Source organism: Gossypium hirsutum, chromosome A10 (assembly GCF_007990345.1).
Source record: "Gossypium hirsutum isolate 1008001.06 chromosome A10, Gossypium_hirsutum_v2.1, whole genome shotgun sequence".
Taxonomy (NCBI): domain Eukaryota; kingdom Viridiplantae; phylum Streptophyta; class Magnoliopsida; order Malvales; family Malvaceae; genus Gossypium; species Gossypium hirsutum.
The window spans coordinates 10,963,573-10,983,010 of record NC_053433.1 but is presented as its reverse complement, the minus strand read 5'-3'; the positions used below and the strand labels follow the sequence as shown (position 1 = coordinate 10,983,010).

Genomic DNA, 19,438 nt, shown 5'->3' with positions numbered 1-19,438 from the left:
TGCAACATGGAATTCTTCTCGTCATAACATCAACCAACAGCCTATGACGTCCTGACATCAAGTGGTCCGATGTTGATACGTGACTCAATGTCTGGCGATGTCACAACGTGAGAAATGTCTCATCACGACGTAGAGTCTAAATTTTCTAAACTTTTCAATTTGGTCCTAATTCATGCTCAGGTCACCAATAAAGCTTCCGTAAGTTCGATTTAGTCTCAATTTCTATTTTAATGACATCATATGATCATGATTGAGATATGAATGATTATTGCATGATTCTTTTAACGTTTTTAGTTCTGATTACTGTAGTAACATCTCATAGCTCGATCTGGAAACCGGACTGGGTAAGGGGTGTTACATAATCAATTCTATACAATCAATTATCCCTTGAACTAACTAAGATAAATATTGCATAAATCTGTATGATAATTCTTCTATCAACTAAGGATATATTTTCTTGACAAGATAAGATTCGATATTCTCCTTAGATTAAGGGATATCAATTGCTTTGATCTAATCCCAATTAGTATTCAAGTTACCATACATGGTTAGATTGGATATTAAGGATTGGCTGACAAGTATCTCAATCAACCAAGTAGATCTCATACCAAACATATTTGTTACCAAATTTATAAATCCAAACATAGCAACTTTATAGAGTAACCTGTGCTACAGTTAGTTGACATTGTTCCAGGCACTAGATGAAAAAATGCCTTAAAAAGGACAATATGTTAAAAAGAAATGAAAGTAATGCATGCATAAAGCATCATAGATTAATTGGCTCCAACAATGAAAATTCTTGTAAAAGAAAATAATAAATCAATTAGTTTCTTTCTCCATGCGATGCATAGGTTAATTGTGTGTATTAATTAAAATATATTATATTAAATTAAAAAAATTGGTACAAAATTTTGTAACATTTCATAAATAATATTATTGAAAATGTAAAAAATAATATAAATATTTAATTTTTAAATGATGATAGTTTAAATTATAATTAATATAAATTAAGGCCACGATTTAATATTTAAAACAAACTTGAATGATTTGATAATACTCCAAATTATGATTTTAGCTTTACTCCTAAAAAAATGATGTATAATATAATTTAAAATTGAAAGAGAAAAAATTATGTAAATGAAGTTATTAAACAAAAAATTTTAAAAAAAAGCTATATAAAAAATATGATTGTTCAAAAAGAACAAGAAAATATACAATTGCTAACTAAATTAATAAATTAATTTATATGATTTCAATAATATCTTTGATATCTTTCTCAAAAATTATTTGTATGAAATTCAAATTTCAATAATTAAAAAATGAGTGCATGAATGAATGTGTAAAATTTAAATTTTACGGACTTGAAGCACATATTTGTATTTTCCAATATTAGATATTAAAAATTGTATAAGGAATTAATATTAAGAAATAAAATAAAATTGGACTAAGTGTGTACATATTTAAAAAAAATTCATAATCTATGACTAAATCAATCATATCAAAGATTATTGACATATATGATCCTTGTTATATGAATGGATATTCAATGTTGATATATTTTTATAAGGAAATTAGATTGAAATAATATACATTTTAAACTTTAGTCAATAAAGACATGTGGCAAATAATTATCGTGCCAAGTGGGAAATATTTATTGTGCCAAATGGAAATTTCTTAACTGTGCCACATTGGTCATATAGTGGACGCATGTGCTCTTGAAACAACCTAAGACGCAACTAATTATTAAAACTCCGAAAGAGATTTAGGTACTTGAAATTAAATATAAAAATAATAAAAATAAAGATATCTCAATAAGTTATATTAATATGAGCAAATGTGGAACCAAGAATGAAAAGTTATCGACAAAGATTTTGCATGTAATAATATTGTTGAGATAATAAAAGAAAATGAGGATCTTAAATGAATTTGTTGAGAAATACAAACACGGAATAAATTGGTCAAAAAATTAGAAGGATGCAATTCAAGTAGAATTAATTTTTTTGAAGTTTCTCGACTAGTAATCCAAATATCTAAAAGTATAAAGTTAGTGAGGGTACAAATGAAGTAGTTTTACAAAAACGAAATAAGAGAATGACGTTTTTCACTAAGTTGACATTGATTATGAGAAAATTTAATATTATTTTGTGATGGATGCAAGGGCCTTTAAATATCTTATTAGTCTAACAATTCATGAAATATCTTACTTGTGTCTAGTGATTGTTGATACATATTTTATATGAATCATTATATACTCAAGTTTTTATTAAAATCCTTGAAGGATTTAAAATGCTAGAAGCATATAGAAATTTCTGAAAAAATTTTCAATACCTTTGCGTAAATATTTATGGATCTGATTTGAACATATGTATTATTGTAGAAGGACCATAATCAAATTTTACTATGATTATTGTTGGAACTTTTCATGAGATCAAAATATATTTCTCTAAAATTCTTCCTGACTCATGACTTCCAGAATAATGGTGAAATAAATGTTTACCAAAATCATTCAAGTGATCATTTGAAAAGCTAGTATTAAATATTGAAATACATAAGATATGAGGTATTATGTAATGTTGTTATGATAAAGGGTTAATATTCGTTGTACTTTTTTTCCCTTAATCGAGGTTTTTCACACTGGGGTTTCTTAGTAAGTTTTTTAATGAGGCAGCAAATTATGCGTATTATAGAAGGATTTTTATCTTAGTAAGGTTTTTACAAACCTCAATATCCAACCCGATTGCTGGATCCAATTTACAAGGTGTCACATTTGTTTCCAGAGCAACTACGATCAACTACATTCAATTTATCAACTACATTCAATTTATACTATTAAATGATCAATTTCAACTAATCATGCATACAATACAATATACAATAATTTACTTATACGAACTTACGAAACCTCTAAAACTAACTCGAGGTTAAAATAGGACCAAATTTTAATATTTTCAAATTATTGGGTTTGTGTCGCAACATCATGAGGTTCCTCGTCGTGACACAACATAGTGAGTAAGTCTCGTCACAACAACCAAAGCCCGGTATCACGTCGTGGCATGACAACCTGGTTTCATCACGGCAATAGACATTCGACATCATGACATGACATTCTGACTTGAAATGGTCAAGTTTTGGTATATGTTTACATTCACCTATAAAATTCAAATTCATTTGTACTACAATTTCAACACCCAAAACACATATCCAATGAATTCTAACATAGTTAACATACCATTCATACACATAAAGTTCAAATATACATGTTGAAATCTCATATCTGAACCATTCTTAGCATTTGCCAAATCCTCCTATTCATTCATATGTATAGAGAACCAAAATGGCTACAATTGAGCTATTTTCATTATATACCAATTCTTACTTCAAGGATTTAAGCTATTGATCATGTCATTTAAACATTATGTAACGACCCGATAGTTACAGGTAACCGAAAAGTGTACTTTCGGGTCTCCATTTTTGGAAAACAAATATTTATGAAGTTAGTTGTGTGGTTAATTAGGTTTTGGTTAGGTGAATTTGTTTAAATTAAGAGTAATTAGGTATAAGGACTAGATTGCATATAGGGAGAAAGTTTAATTATACATTATAGAAAAGTAAAGGAACTAAATAAGCAATTAAACCTTAATTGACAAGTGGATGGTGTAGATGATGACATGTGTTAAAATAAAATTCATATATTAAATTATATTATATTTATTTACTTATTATTTAAGTAATTATTTTATTATTATATTATTATAATAAAACATAAAACAAAACAAATAAAGAAATGAAAAAAAAAGAAAGTTGAAACGAACAGAAAAGAAAATGGAGAAAGAAAAATAAGGAGAAAATTAGGGTTTTAAGGTTCAAAACTCAATTGGTAAGTCAATTTAGTCCCTTTTTTCTTGAAATTTTTATGTTTTTAGAGTCCTAGTATTAAATACTACTTAACCTAAGTTGAAATTTTATAAATTATTGGATTTTTAGATGTTGTTCATGTTGAATAATTTAAGTATTTGGGACAAAATTGATAGAATTTTAAGTTAGGAATGAAAAAGGGATTAAATTGTAAAAATTTCAAAATTTAGGGATTTAAGTAAAATTAGAGAGTTGAATTTAGTCTAAAGTAGAAATTGAATGAAAATATGGAATTAGTTTTGAAGAAATAAAGTTAGTCTCGATTTAGGGACTAAATTGAAATTTAGGCAAAAGTTGAATACAAATTGAAATATTCAATGTGAAATTGTATTGTATTGATGAATTTCAATTGTTTCAATTCTGTATCTAACATTGTGTCAGAAACCTCGGCTAAGAAAAGAAAAGATGAAGTCGACGAGGAGTAGCTCAGAAATTCTGGTTTGTATTTCTATAATCCGAATCTAGAAATTATTATTTGTTGTATTTTGATTAAATGTTATGGTAAGTAAATGAGGTGAGTAATTATCATTATGACATTAAATTGAAAGTATGTGATTTTGTGATATTTGAATATTGGATGAATGTGACTTTCAAAAGTGAAATTGAAACCCTATTAGTTGTATCGGGCTAAGTCGGATATAGATGGCATACCATAGGATTGGAAGAGTTCAGGGATACTTCGACTTCGAGTCGATGAGACACTGGGTGTCAAATTATTACTTCTGATAAATTGAAGAGGTACTGGGTACCAATTTACTTCGGTTTAGCTGATGAGACACTGGTTGTCAACTTATTACTTCAAATTATCCAATGAGGCACTGGGTGCTAAACTTGTGTGTTTTGGTTGGATTCGTGTATCCGTCTAAGTTTGAGTCTTGTTAATAGGGGTAAATAAATGAAGTGATATTATGAAAGGTATTTGAAAATACCGAATGTGAAATTAGAAATGAGACATATGAATTGTGTGATACTGAGAAATGCTAATTGAGATAGTAATTGATGATAATTGAATGTGTTATAAATAATTTGTTCAATTGAATGACTATTGTTAATATATTTATGTATGTTATTTTTTTTATTTTTAAGCATTCGAATTATAGAAATACCACTGAGTTTATACTCAGCGTACGGTTTGTTTTCTGTGCGTAGGTTAAGTACTTAAAAGTTGATCATCGATTCAGCATCCACAACGATCCCGAACTCAAAACGTGGTGATGTATATTTCTTTTTGTGTCGACATGTACCTAGGTTATCTAATACTTATCATTTTGTGAAGTGATTGTAAATGATATTATAAGTTGATATTGGTTGGTTATATGTATATGAACATATGCTTTATGTTGAGGCTATCAAATGGTATGTTTTAGTTGAAATTGGTATGAATTTAGAATTGGCTTGAATGATGTTTCATTGGATTGTTTTGGATAATATATGTGAAGTAACCATGTGGGTACATTGGTTAGGTCATTAGGTTGATTATTTTGACATGTTTTAAATGTATTTGATTGTGTTTTGTATTGGTTGAATAAATGGTTTTTGAGTTGCTCGCTGTTCAAGTCTGCAGGGTATGGTAAACTTGATGTTTAAGGTACATTTTGAGTTTACACAGCCAGACACACGGGTGTGTGACTGGACCATGTGAGACACACGGCTAACACATGGCGTGTGATTTGGCCGTGTATCCCCTGTAACTTTAAAATTTCAAGCAGAATGCCCAGGTAATTTCAACGAGCAGAGACATGGGAGTATGTCTCATCGTGTGAGGCACACGGCCTAGCACACGGGCGTGTGACTGGCCATGTAACCTAAGTCAGAGAGTTACACTGGGTCAAATACGGCCTGAGGCACGGGCATGTCCAATAGCCACACGGGCATGTCCTTTGACCACACGGGCGTGTCCCCTGTACCTAGGAAAAATTTCTAGAGTACCCAGTTTAGTTTCGTTTTTTTTCTAACACATATTTTGGGTCTCGATGGCTCAAAAGAGGGACAATATGATTAAATTATGATGTCTAAATGATTTTTAAATGTTCGTATTTGATCTGCAATGTCCGGTAATGCTTCGTAACCCAATTCCGGCGACGGATAAGGGTTAGGGGGTGTTATACATTAAATGTTCACACTTTAATTCAAAATTGACTTTAACTAGGTACATGTCATATAACAAACCAAAAAGAGACTTTAAAAACATTGATGAGTTGAGGATTACAGGTTGGATGCTGGATTCAATGCTCGGGACCTCGAGATGTACCTAAACTTGTGCACGAGAAAACAAATCGTACGCTAAGCAATAAAGCTTAGTGGTATTTTCATGATTCAAATCAAAATAATATAAGTTTCAATCAATTGCATATATTCAACTTCATATCCTAATAACAATCAATTCATATACAATTCATGTTCATCCTCAATCAACATATCAACATATATCTATATATGCTACAAATTACACCAATTCTATCAAATGGATCAACTATACATTACCTAAATTATCAATCTAAGTATCCATATCATACCAATTCCATTAATGTCAATAATATTTGCATTCCTCCTCAATTTTCAACATTTAATCATATCACATTTCGTTTCTGAATCGAATCAATTCATTTGTTATCTTACCATATCGACCCTCAGGCTCGTTAACCGATTCATATGGTATTTCACATGCTATCAATAATCAATATTGTTTATAAATACATGTAATTCAACTTTATAACATTTAATCATTTTCCAAATATCAATCAACCAATTCACCATTTATGTTCTCTATTAGCATGACTCAGACTCGAACGGATACACGGATCCCAACCAACATACCAATTTGGCACCCAATGTCTCGTCGGAATGTCTGAAGTAAATAGATTGTGCCCAGTGCTTATCGGTATAACCAAAATAAAAGTTATGCCATGCACTCATCGAAATGTCTAAAGGAAAATATGCCCAGCACTCATCGACATATAGCCGAAGTAATCTATACTCAATCTATCATATGACATGCCAAATATATCCGATTTTGCTCAAATAATTAATAGGGTAAGCAATTATCCAATTCATTATATAACTAAATTTACATTTCATCGTTTTCAATTCATCAACCAATTCATCATTTCATTACATAACATAACATGATTCAACCCAATTCAAAAGCAATTTCATATTTTCATCAAGTTACACTATTTTCAATTCTATTCAGTTTAGCCATCTATTTCGATAACCAATCTCAATCATAACAATTCAATCCAGGTAATCATTTTCAACTCACCTCAATATCATACTATGCAAAACAGTATAAATATGCAACAACTATAATGATTTGAATCATTGGAATACAAATTGAAAACTTGAGTTCCTTTCCCTTTCAGCGGTCCTACGTCGTCTTTATATACGAATAATAATACAAAAATATGTAATATCAAATTCCAGATCAAATTCACATTCAATTACAAAGTTATACATATTTCCAAGACAAGCATAACTTTCAATTTAGACCTTCGAATTAAAATCTAATTTCACATATATTCATTAGGGAACTTCTATTTTCTATTCCTATCAATTTTTTAACAGTTTTACATTTTATTCAATTTGGTCCATAATATACTAAACTAGCAATTAGACTTTACAATTAAGTCATTTTCTTAAACTAAGCTTAATTTCGATCAATTTAACACCTAAATCTTTAGAACATGGAAACTTTCTAAAACTCTAACAGTTTCACAAATTGGTATTTGAGCTAGTTAAATCAAGCTCCCATGACTTCAAATTTATAAAAACTACAAAAAAAAATTACTTAATTACATTACCTAATTATTGGCTAATTGTTTGAACCCTTAAAGCGTCTTCTTTTCTTTATTTTCTTTTTTTTTTTGTTTTAGTTCTCATAGCTTGGGGAAGAAGATGACATATTTTCTCTTCCTTTCCACTTTGTTTGTTATTTATATGTTAATTAACCTTTAATTACTTAATTGATTATGTTTAATTAAATAAACCCTTAATTACTTAAATTGATCTACTCCTACCATTAATGTCCAGTATCTCATGTTTGAGCATGGTCTAATTTCTATTTTGGATATTTGGTTAATTCCAATTGAAGTCCCCAAGCCATTTACTAATTAAAAATTCATAACAATTGTATTTGACAATTTAGTTTATGGGTCTTAATTAAACACAATTTCGACTTAATTAACTATCTTAATTTCAATTCATCTAAATATTAACTCTGAAAATATCCTTATTTAATATTTACAGACTCAGTTTACGAAAACGGGATCTAAAACCATATTTTCTGATACCACTGGAAATCAAGCCATTACACATTATCTATTAATGGACATTGAGGGGAAATGTTATAAATATTTTATTATTATAAAATGGATGTCCATGATAAGAACTTTTATATACTTTAGAACTCTAAAATTCATTAGTAATAAAAATTTATTTCATTCATATTTTTTAAATATGCATTGTATTGATTAATAAAATTACTTCTCTTTTGATATTTTATGTTTGTTATTCCTTATTATCTTTCTTTTTTATTCTTTATTTTATAACATAATGAAGATTTTTATTTTTGGGCTTGCTGCGGTGGCCCAATGATTGTTTTTGGTAAATTGAGGTGATCCATTAAAATGAGTCCTAATTCCACCAAAAATAATACAAAGCCTCATCTACTTTCAGTCCCGCCAAACGCCTGCTGCACCACCATCGACTGCCGTGTTCCTCCTCTTCCCCTACTCACTCACCTCTCTTCATTTCGATAATCTTAATATTGAATTTCACTTCATTTTCGGACCCAGCATGGCGGCTTTTACTTTCACAGCGTCTTCTTTATTCGGTTCCAGAATTACCGAGCCATTAACCTTAATCTCCTCGAAATCGCCATCCATGTAAGCTTATTAACCAGCAGAACGTCACTAATCCCTATGAATAAAGGAATTTGTTCAAAGAACGTTTTTTTTTTTGCAGGTTGAACTTCAAAAGAACTCCAGTCATTAAAATCTCATGTGATTACTCTTGCTTGGAAGTAAGTTTTTTCTTTTAATCTTATTTTTATGGTTTTAGGGAATTAATTGTTTCTTTTTGTTGTTTTTACTTCGTCAGTTTTCTTTTGAGTAATAATTATGATGTTATTATTTTGCACGCACCAAATTGATAATTATAGCGGTAGCTTAAACATGTTTGGGGGATTGCATTTGGTGAATATGACTATTAAATTTGTATTTTATAGCTGTTTTATTTTGCAGATGGATGGTTTTTTTAATGCTATTATTAATGGGGTTTGTTTGTTTTGATTGAATGGTAATATTGAAAGTGATGGACTTTGCTGAAACCTTGCATCTTGTCATTTCAAGGTTAAGGATGTTCATTATCGACCTCCAGGGACTCAGATTAACCTTTTGAATGGAGTTAGCTTTTCACTTCCGGAGAAAAGGTAAATGCTTTATTTGTCAATAATAGAATATTACTATTTTAAAATCAATGTTGCATAGGGAATACTCTTAGGAACATTGGGCAATTTATCAGCTGATCGGATGTAAGCTCTCGAAAAAAAAAAAAAGAGAATGATCATACAACATTGGAATATCCTGCTGCACCTTCAAAGCTGACTTTTTGTTATGGAGTAAATGGTTTGTGTGAATTGTTGCAGCTTTGGCTTAATTTTTGGACAGAGTGGAAGTGGAAAAACTACGCTCTTGCAGGTCTGCTATATATGTATATGTGGGCTTTTGATCATTCACTTTATATACCTTGTATGTCTCTTATTTTTCTTTCTCCTTTCAGCTACTTGCAGGATTGAGCAAACCAACGTCAGGCTCTATTTTTATTCAGAGATATACAGATGATGGCAAACCAACTCAATCTCCGAAGTCATTGGTTCCAGAAAGAGTTGGTATTGTGTTCCAGTTCCCAGAGAGGTACATCATATCAACTGAAAAATTCTGTTCGTCTTTGTTTGTTTGATTGGATTTTGGATCTCTTTGATAGCTACATTCTTGTAATTTTTTCTTCATGGGTCATCTTTTGCATGTTTGCTGGACTTTTGAGTTTTCTTAAGTAGTTGCTTTTGCAATCTTTCAAAGATGTCTTAGGAACATGCATGTTTTTCCTGGTACTGTATCTTGTTGATGAAAACTCTTGCTTCTGTTATTAATGCAATGTTTTATGCCCATTAAGCAAAATGCTTCTTTTTATTTGTTTAATGTTTAACTGGTTTAATACCAATTAGTAGTTTGAACTCTTCTTATATATTGTCAACTTAATTTATTCTCTATCGTTGTTCATGTTCTTACTTCTTGTAAGTTCTATATGTTGCTGGCTAGGTATTTTGTAGCGGACAATGTGCTTGACGAAGTTACATTTGGCTGGCCAAGGCAAAGGGGTGGACCTCAATTGAAGGAGCATCTGGCATTAAATCTCCAAAGAGCGTTTAATTGGGTATGCATGCTCATATCATTTTTTTTATCTACTTGGGGTCATTAAACTTTCCCTCTCACCTATGTACTGCTTTTGGTGGGTATTTGTTCTTAAAGCCTTCATTTTAGCCAAATCTAAGATGAATTCTTTAAATGATGTTAGGTTGGATTGAATGGTATCTCCTTGGATAAAGATCCTCACTCATTAAGTGGTGGTTACAAACGACGGCTTGCTCTTGCAATTCAATTAGTAAGGACCTAGCGAGTTATTTGCAATCTGCAGTACAATTTTTAAACAAGGATATTCATAATGCCAATTCTTTTGTGATTATTTATATCTTGACATGATTTCTGGCCACTAATTATTTTGGTTATAATTCTTTTTCTTGTTGTTCTTTTTCATTGTCTGATGGCTGAAGGCACAAGTCCCTGACTTATTAATATTGGATGAGCCTCTCGCTGGTCTTGGTATGGCATTGCTTTTTCTTTTCTGTTTTCTTACATTTTATGTTATCTTCTGTTTATGATATAGTTTAGAAACTAGAGTTCCTGGATAGAGCATGACTTATGAAGTGCTTTCAAAAGCACCAAGAAATTGTACTAATTGATTTGGCTTTGACATGTCTATAAATAGTTCACTTTCAGATTTCTTTACCCTCTAAATCTTATTGTTCCTTATACTTCTGCAAAATCAGATTGGAAGGCGCGTGCAGATGTTGTTAAACTTTTGAAGCATCTGAAGAAAGAATTAACCATACTTGTTGTCAGTCATGATCTCAAGTAAGTCTTTGATTTCCATTCTAGGTTTTTTTCCATTGGAGTGTTATATTAGAGTATTATAATATATAGCTTATGTATGTCATAATTGGGTAAAAGAGAACTGGGTAAGAACCTTCTCTCTTCATTCAATTCCAATGCCGTCTTCTAACAACTCTTTTATAATAATGAGTTGTACAACTTAATCAATCCAAGTTGATATATGTTGTACCTAAACCCTTTTATGATTTATATGATGATATCCAAGATGCAATAAATCGAACTTTGTTGTTTCTAATTCTCTTTCGATTGTATGTGCTAATACTTTCAGCTTATGGAGCGTTTTGGTTTATTTTCAGAGAGCTAGAAGAGTTAGTTGATCAATCTTGGAGGATGGAAATGGGTGGATTTCTGAGGGAAGAGCAGCTAGTGATTTAGTTTAGAATATTGCTCAGGTTATTGACATTTCTCACTTTGAGGTTTGATAGTCCTCTCTTTCTTCAAGTTTTCAGACTAAATTCAGGTATTGCTGTAGCTCAATGATGGATTTCTTTGGGGTACATTGCATGTGGATCAGATTATCTCAAGAAAGAATTTGGATGAGACTTAAAAATAATCATAAGCATTTCTTCAGAAGACTAGAGAAACCAAGTGAACAACTTTATTATGACACCCAGAAGGATAATATAGATTTCTTCTAATAGGCTATGGAGTTCATCAAAACTAAACACATTACAATGGAGTAGATATTGTGAAGACACAAGATTGACATTCTTATTGTGAAGGATGAAAGCTATTAGTAAGCATTTGTTGTCCTTTCTTCTCTACAGCTCCAACACCAAGTCTACAATGGCAGCAGCAGAAGATGGGAAGACATATGTTAGAAAAAATTAATCACTCAACTACTTTATTGCAAATCTCAATACAGTCTATATTGCTACTGTCTTTGTGTTAACATCACAATAATATATTGGTTAGCAATATATTTCTGGTTATGCCAAAAATATTGCCTATTCATAGGTTAACTATGAACATCAATTGTGGTGGTGTATCAAATACTTCTTGAATTATATTTATGTACTTTTTCAAGAAAAATATTTGTCCAGTACAACATTCTGATGGTATGCATTTGACTGTTTTCCCTTTCGACGTCATTGTTTTGATTTTATTTTTTCTTTTCGGTTTTATGGAATGTACTTTGGGATCAACCACATAAACAATGGTAACTATATACTATGATTTTTTTTGGCTGTTTTTTTTGGGGGGGGGGGAGGCTGGAGAATTAATTTAAATGCCCTAGATAGCTGAAATTTATACCAAAAGATTATATCAATGTCAAGGGGTGCATGATACTTACAGTCTGCTTCTGTTTTAATCCAGTGCGCCCCATTTGAACTTGCAGCAGTACAACCAGTAACTCCATATTGAGGCTGAGGCATTACCGAGGACTTGTAATTTTGTGTTCCTGCCCTGGACGTTGATCCCTGAGAAAACCAGTTCTTGACTTCAACTTGGTGCATCTGCTCTCCATCAGTACTATCACCATCATTGTAAGGAGTATTATTCATCTCATTCTTGTGCTGGACTTTTGATTCTCTTTCAGCTATAGAGCTTTCAGGATGGATTTTTCTGTGAAACAGTCTAGTGACCTGCAAGCCACACTGAAAGTAAAACTCATGCTGGGGATTAGAAATCCTTTTACCCCTTTCATTAGAATAATTAATCTGAAGGACTATCCTAGATCTGCTCCATCTAAGGTATAAAAATAAATGGAGAATTGGACTTGTCTTATGTTGCTCTGACTCTTCTCTTTTGTCCCATGTTGAATACCCATATCCATCACATATTCAGCCATTTGTATGAGCTATGATTCTACAAATGTATGAATGAACTTGGAAAAGATTGAGGATACTTGAGTTGGATACGTACTTGTATCCGACATCAGCTAAGTCCAAGTAACATAGGACTTATCAGTTGACCATGTCGATGTTCAGGGAAGAAGCAGAAGTGTTTTTCAATGGTGAGATTATAATTAGATTTATTGGAATATCCATAGAATTTGCAAATTACCAAAAGAAAAAGGTTGATATGTCATGTTAGCATGTGGTTAATTTCAGTTTTTCACTTCTCTTTTTTTTCTGAACTTGCTAGTGTAGGTACCGAGTTCTGTTTAAAAGGGCAAAATCTAAATCCTCCCTAGCTGATATGTTATTGACAATTTTGGCAAGTATTCTTTGCTGATAGAGAGTTAGGTCTATATTATCTGAACTTTTCAGTCCTAAAGCTGTGATGTCCAATTCTTGCACAGAAATTGAACATAGGTACGAAAATATAATATTCCAAATATAAGGAACAACTTTAAAATGAAAATTAAACACATACTCGTAATACAGACTCATCCTAAATTCAAGTATTATAGTTAAAGACTGTCCCAGAAATATATGCCACTGAATTATGTTATGTTTTATTATTTTATTACCACAAAAGGCCATGTTGTGGACTTCTAGACTCTAGGACTGAAATGTTCTGACTTGCCAGAGTTTGACTCGTTTTTCAGTGAATGGTTTATAATCTAAGGCTTGAGAATTATGGTATTGGCATACATGATTCTTGTACCTTCTGCTCCTTGTACTCTTTAATTATTGTAGACTTTTTGACTAATATCAATGCTACAAAATATGTGTTTTCGAAGGCAGGGATGCACCATTGGATTTTACATTATTGAGGTCCTCCTCCTTTAAAATTCTTATAAAGTTGTTAGAGAATCCAGCCCCTGAAGACAGAAGACTCACCTTTTGGAGTTTTTTCTTGGTTGAAACAGGATTAGTTTCTTTGGTGAAAGAGATAGAACTCCTTGAAGAAGCATGAAGCATTTTCAGAATCTTCTTGATGAAATGTTTGAGAGGTTTACTTGTTTGTTTGGTCTGCATTTCTTCTTTCCCACATTTTTCCATAGTACTCTCATCTGCAATTTTTGTACCGTAGAACAGTTCTGCAAGTGTTGCCTTTTCTTTCTTTACCTGAAATCTTGTTTCTGGGAGTTCTATCGAAGACCCAAACAGATATCCTTGAAGTGGACAAACAATTGCCTTCCCATATTCTTCAGCACTCACTTCTTGTGTTGGCTCACCATTAAGTGCAATTGTGCTAACCAGACTGTTCCTTCCTGATGATTCATGAGACCCATGTTCTTCAGCTTCAGGCCCAAGGAACTTCTCCAGTTCATCATTGATGACCTTAAAATCATTTTCTGTCACCTCTGTTTTTCCCTCGGTTATGTTTTCCAAAAACATGGTGAATCTTGGTGTTACAGGCTCGCCAATAGCCCACTCAGATGCCAGAGTTCCAATGGTCAGAAAGTCAGTGGATGTTTCATCTCCAAAGTTGTCTACTTCACCAGCTTTGAAATCTGTGGAGTTTTCACTTTCCTGTTTGCGCTGGGTTGTGTATCTTGATCCATATCCACAGCTGGAAGTTGACTTAGGATGCGAGTCTTGCTCATTGAAGGATGAATAAGCTGAAAGACAGGTGCAGTAGTTCCCTGAAGTCAGGAGTTTAAAGACATCAGACAACAGTTGCACAAAAAGGAATTTATGTTGTGCTTAAGCAGAACTTATGGATTTTCATTTTAAGCACTTATATTAATGTACTTGGTTTAGCCATCATGAAATGAAGAGAAATAAGATACACCTGAGACCATGAAGATGGGTGGCTACTACATTAGAAAATCTTTAGAGGAAAAATGATACCGAGTTCTGACTCTTAGCTATGTGGCCGTCACCACCTAGTTTCAACAGTAGTGTAAGGAGCCTATATTTTACCCTATGTTTTAGGTTTATAATCTATCTGTTTTATATCTATATATAACTCTGCGAGGGATTCTAATGACTAATGCCTTAGTTCGTGTTGGGCAAGTCAACTGATTATCCATATTCAGCTATGCTGATCCAATCTAGTGATGATTTTCATGCCTCCAGGATTGCTTTGTGAATGAAAGAAGTCGGAATACCAATTCTGAAATCCTTGAAAGGCTCAATATTACTTTGCTGTAACTTATGCCACGTCCATCCTAGAAACTGCAGCAACAACAGTAAGAGGGGAACTTAGCAGGACTTTAACATTTATGCTACTGTAAGAATCTAATGAATTGGAGACTACTTACCTTCATTTTTTTCTCGCTTTGAAGAGCTTGTTTGATGTCAGATTGTTTTGGTTTTCATAGGAGGAATGTGTAGAGATAGATAATTTAGATGAATAATGCACGAAACATCCAGGATCTCCTCATCAATACTAGTAGCAAGTAATCGGCCAGTGATTGTTAGAGAGAAACAATTAGAAAAATACAGACTTTGGTTGGCTGGTCTCTGGCAATATCAAATCAAATTGAAAAGTTGGAGAGTGGTTCCTGGACCCTTGCTTTCATGACTGTCATCTCTGTCCTGCATTACATGCATTGTTGAAGTATGTGCATGCCTACTTGAATGCATACAAGATCTGTACAGCCATGACTTTACCAAGTCTATCTTATATCAGATTATGGTACACTGAGAAGCATGCAAACAATTCATAACCAAATTGGGTGCATATGATCAATGAGACTAGACATCTCATGTACAATTACTTTATGATGTGTATTTTTTTGTAGGATGCTGCCACCATTACGAGGACTAGGGACGTACTTAAAGGTTTCTACCTCAATAAGGTCCTCATCTATTGTACTAATGTCATTCTGGTTTTTTCTAGCTAAAATAGCTCAAACAATCTTATGTGTTAGGAACTGCAACTATTGATTTCACAGCTTAGTTCAATTGAAGCTTGGTGAAACCTGCAACATTGTTCAACTCAACTGTTTGCAGATGATAATCGGTAATCATGCATTTTCATAAATTTTGTTCATGGAATTTCGTTAACACCATGTTCCTTGTTCTTCTTAATTAGAATTCGTTATAATTTTAGACCTTGATTAAAATGAGAACATGGGCATCTCATATGGGACATAGGGCAGAGGCAAGTTTCACTTTATAATCTAGATTTCCCAGCTTTACTTATTGCGAATTATCATGGTAATACATCTCTATATCTTGCAATGTTACAGGCTGGTTACAGATTATTAGACACAAATCTTATGCATGATATCAGGGTTAATTCTAGGGAAATGATAGCGAATTTTCTGATTAATTTCTTTCCTCTTTTAAGCCATTTAAATGTGTATATATAGCCTTACTTTTGAGATGAATAAATAACAATTTCATCAAGTCTCTTTTAGATTTTACATGGTTCCATAAATTGAAAAAAACTGAACTCCACCATGCAGTAATGTCATCGTAGTCGTTATCATACACATGGCTGGTGATACTTATAATGAATTTGCACTTGATGCAGGCATGATAATGAGGCCTTTTTAGCAATTGAAGATTGGTACTAACATGCTCTCTTGTTCTTGCATGTATATTTTTGGATTAAGAAACTTGCCAATAAGACAGGGTTGCCGACATTGATACTTCAGTATACCCAAAAGCATCAAAGAGTCTAAGATGTTAGAGTGAGCCGAGGAGGAAGATATGGTTCGCATCAAGACAAAAGCCACCCCAAAATGTCTTCAACTTGAATCCTAGACCCCCCCCCCAAATTTGGATGTGAGGGCAACTTTTTGTCATGTGCCTCTGCATATAATCATGGTCCATTGTGTTGAATACTTATCTTCAGTCATATCCTATCATTACCTAACAATGAAAGTGCAGGGCCGTATTACTTACATTACATGTATATTTGATGTCAGCTAACGTTGTTATTAAGAGTCTTTGTGAATGAAACTTTAAACACAAGTTTCTCTTATGGCTCATTTAATCATAAAAAACTTTTTAAGTATCCGCATCTAGCACCTATATCCAATACATATTAAGGCGTAAGTATGAGAATACGATCTTCCAACACGTAAAAAATTGAGTATAGTTGTGTTGGACACATATCCATATCCAGTACTCTTTTTCTGTTTGGATAATACAACCCACATTTTGTCTTTGTTGATTATGATTGCTTGAAATATTTCATTATTGAGATACTGATTGAGGTGAAACATGTTTGGGCAATTCTATCAAAAACCCTATACTGTATTTGAGGTAAAGTAGGGCTTTGAGGGGATGCTCATTATTTATAATTTCATGGTTTTGGGTTTGAGGGTGCTCAATTTGAGCTGCTAAAGAACATGAGTGAAGAACAAGGTTGCGAGAGAAGACCCAAGTAGACATAAAACATGTCTAATGGCTATTTTATGGAAGAAAGTGGGAAAGGGTGCCCCCCCCCCCAATCCCTTTTTACTGTGTGCTACAGTCTATACCAGGACAAGAGCAAAAAGGGTGCAACATACATGACTTTCTGTTGGCTAAATAAACCCCAGATTTGATGGTGGACATGTGAATCCCACATGGAACTTTTACAAATTTTCATTGTTTTTCCCATTTTTCTCTCTAAAGAGTAAATTATAAAAATAGTCACTCTACTATTAGTATATTTTCTTTTGGTCACCCAAGTTTAAAATTTTTTATTTTAGTATTAACATTATCGAAATATAATAATTTAGCCACCTATTCGTTAAATCACTAATGGAAGCTTTTTTTTATTGGAATAGTAATAACTTTAGCCTTTCAACGTTTACAAATTCAATCATTAGTCTTAATTCTAAAAAAATCAACAAATTTAACAACTAACTTTATAGATTTTGTCAATTTAGTTTTGACTCTTAATTTTTTTTTAAATATTAATCTTTAAAAAATATTTAAAAGTTCATTTGTTGATAAAATACATAATTTTGATAAAAATACATACAAAATCATAAATAGATGAATATCTATTTTTCTCTTTTTTAACATCAAATTTATTTATTAAATAAAATAATTTTAAAAACTCACAAACAAAACTTAAATTAGATTGAATTTTTTCCCTTTTTAATTTCATTTTATAAACAATAATTTGTTTATTATATTTCCAGTCTTATTCTTTAGTTCTCGTCAAATCTACTAAGTGCTAGGCATTGCCATCAATAACGCTTACTTTGAATTTTTCAATTTTCACATCTTCCGTCGTCATACTATCCAACTAGGAATTGGTTGCAAAGTTGCCAACATGACTTACCACTTACTGAATCTCAAGACTTCATCTTCACTTGTGTGTGTATATATGTATATATGTATGTAGATATATATCCCAAATTGCATATACCCTCAAGTTGTATTGATCCAACTTGAATATGATGATTATTAATATTGAAAAAAAGGGAAAAGTTGAATACGTTAAGTCTTCTTCATTAACTTTCTTTTCCCTAAATTGTTTTATTTATAAGATTATTATTTTATTTATAAATATATTACGGTAATAAATAAATTTCATGTTAAAAAAATAAATATCATTTATTTATATATATTCTTCTATTATTTATTTTAAATATAATTATTTTTTAACCTGTAAAATTCTAATAATCTAATTCTTTTAAACCGAGATGTTAATATTATGAATTGATTTCTTAAAAAGTAGAACAAAAATTTAAATTTTTATCCAATAAAAACTTATATAAGCATTGGTATAAAACAAAAACATCAATATTTAAGAATTAAGTTACAGTTGATGTAGCAAGTAAGATGGGTAAATCTCAGAAATCATAATCATTGATTCTAAGGCACCTAATATGAGCTCTTTTAAGATGTTGGCCGTTTTACCAAATAAATCAAACAAAGGTAAACTACCAAAATAGTCACTATTATTTTCCTCAAGTTATATTTTAGTCACTTATATTTGAAATATTCGTTTCAGTTACTTATGTTAACATGTTGTAACATTTTAGTCATCGAGCCATTAACGGTGTAATGGTAAGCTAACGTGACACGTTAAATCATCATTTCAAACAAAAATTTTAAGTTAAATTATACAATTGATTCCCATATTTTTTTCATTTCAAGCAATTTTTTTCTTTTTCTTTTAACTTTTTCTTCTTCTTTTTCATTCTCTTCTTCTTCTCCCTCTATTTCCGTCCCTTCTCCATCTCTTTTAATATAAAAGAAAAAAAATTAAATTGCTCAAAACGAAAAAAAATATAAGGACCAATTATAAATTTAACCTAAAATTTTTATTTGAAATGATGATTTAACGTGCTACGTCAGCTTACCATTAATAGTAATTATCACACAGTGACTAAAATGTTACAATACAATAACGTAAGTAACTAAAACATAACAATTCAAATATAAGTGAGTAAAATATAACTTAAAGAAAATAAAAAGTGACTATTTTGATTAATCCAAAGATTATTACTTAATAGGCAAAAATTGAAAGGTAGACCAAAAACTAATTTTAAATTTGATTAT

At 31.6% G+C, this 19,438-nt stretch overlaps 2 protein-coding genes across 26 annotated transcripts; one reads left to right on the top strand and one right to left on the bottom strand.

The window, feature by feature from the left end:
* The first annotated feature begins 8,552 nt into the window (after positions 1 to 8,552).
* On the top strand, positions 8,553 to 16,949 carry LOC107897291 (ABC transporter I family member 11, chloroplastic). 25 transcript variants are annotated; one of them, XM_041078716.1, is made up of 16 exons: positions 8,553 to 8,798; positions 8,878 to 8,935; positions 9,264 to 9,343; positions 9,560 to 9,611; positions 9,694 to 9,827; positions 10,233 to 10,347; positions 10,489 to 10,575; positions 10,745 to 10,793; positions 11,021 to 11,105; positions 11,441 to 11,536; positions 12,484 to 12,631; positions 13,903 to 14,882; positions 15,059 to 15,212; positions 15,727 to 15,783; positions 15,880 to 15,947; positions 16,546 to 16,949. In XM_041078716.1, the coding sequence occupies exons 1-10, from the start codon at positions 8,710 to 8,712 to the stop codon at positions 11,517 to 11,519; spliced, it is 828 nt and encodes a 275-aa protein (XP_040934650.1). In that variant the 5' UTR covers positions 8,553 to 8,709; the 3' UTR covers positions 11,520 to 11,536; positions 12,484 to 12,631; positions 13,903 to 14,882; positions 15,059 to 15,212; positions 15,727 to 15,783; positions 15,880 to 15,947; positions 16,546 to 16,949. The 25 variants fall into 25 exon arrangements, with proteins under 25 accessions (XP_040934650.1, XP_040934641.1, XP_040934645.1 ...); XM_041078707.1 differs by having other exon boundaries at positions 12,462 to 12,631; positions 15,856 to 15,947; XM_041078711.1 differs by adding an exon at positions 13,774 to 13,807 and having other exon boundaries at positions 11,441 to 12,631; positions 15,856 to 15,947; positions 16,546 to 16,914.
* Positions 12,378 to 15,249, bottom strand: LOC107895707 (protein LAZY 1). Its single transcript, XM_016820941.2, has 5 exons — positions 15,244 to 15,249; positions 15,091 to 15,157; positions 13,874 to 14,622; positions 12,439 to 12,730; positions 12,378 to 12,385 (listed from the first exon to the last, which is right to left on the bottom strand). Exons 1-5 carry the CDS (start codon positions 15,247 to 15,249, stop codon positions 12,378 to 12,380), a joined length of 1,122 nt encoding a protein of 373 aa, XP_016676430.2.
* Positions 16,950 to 19,438: the final 2,489 nt, after the last annotated feature.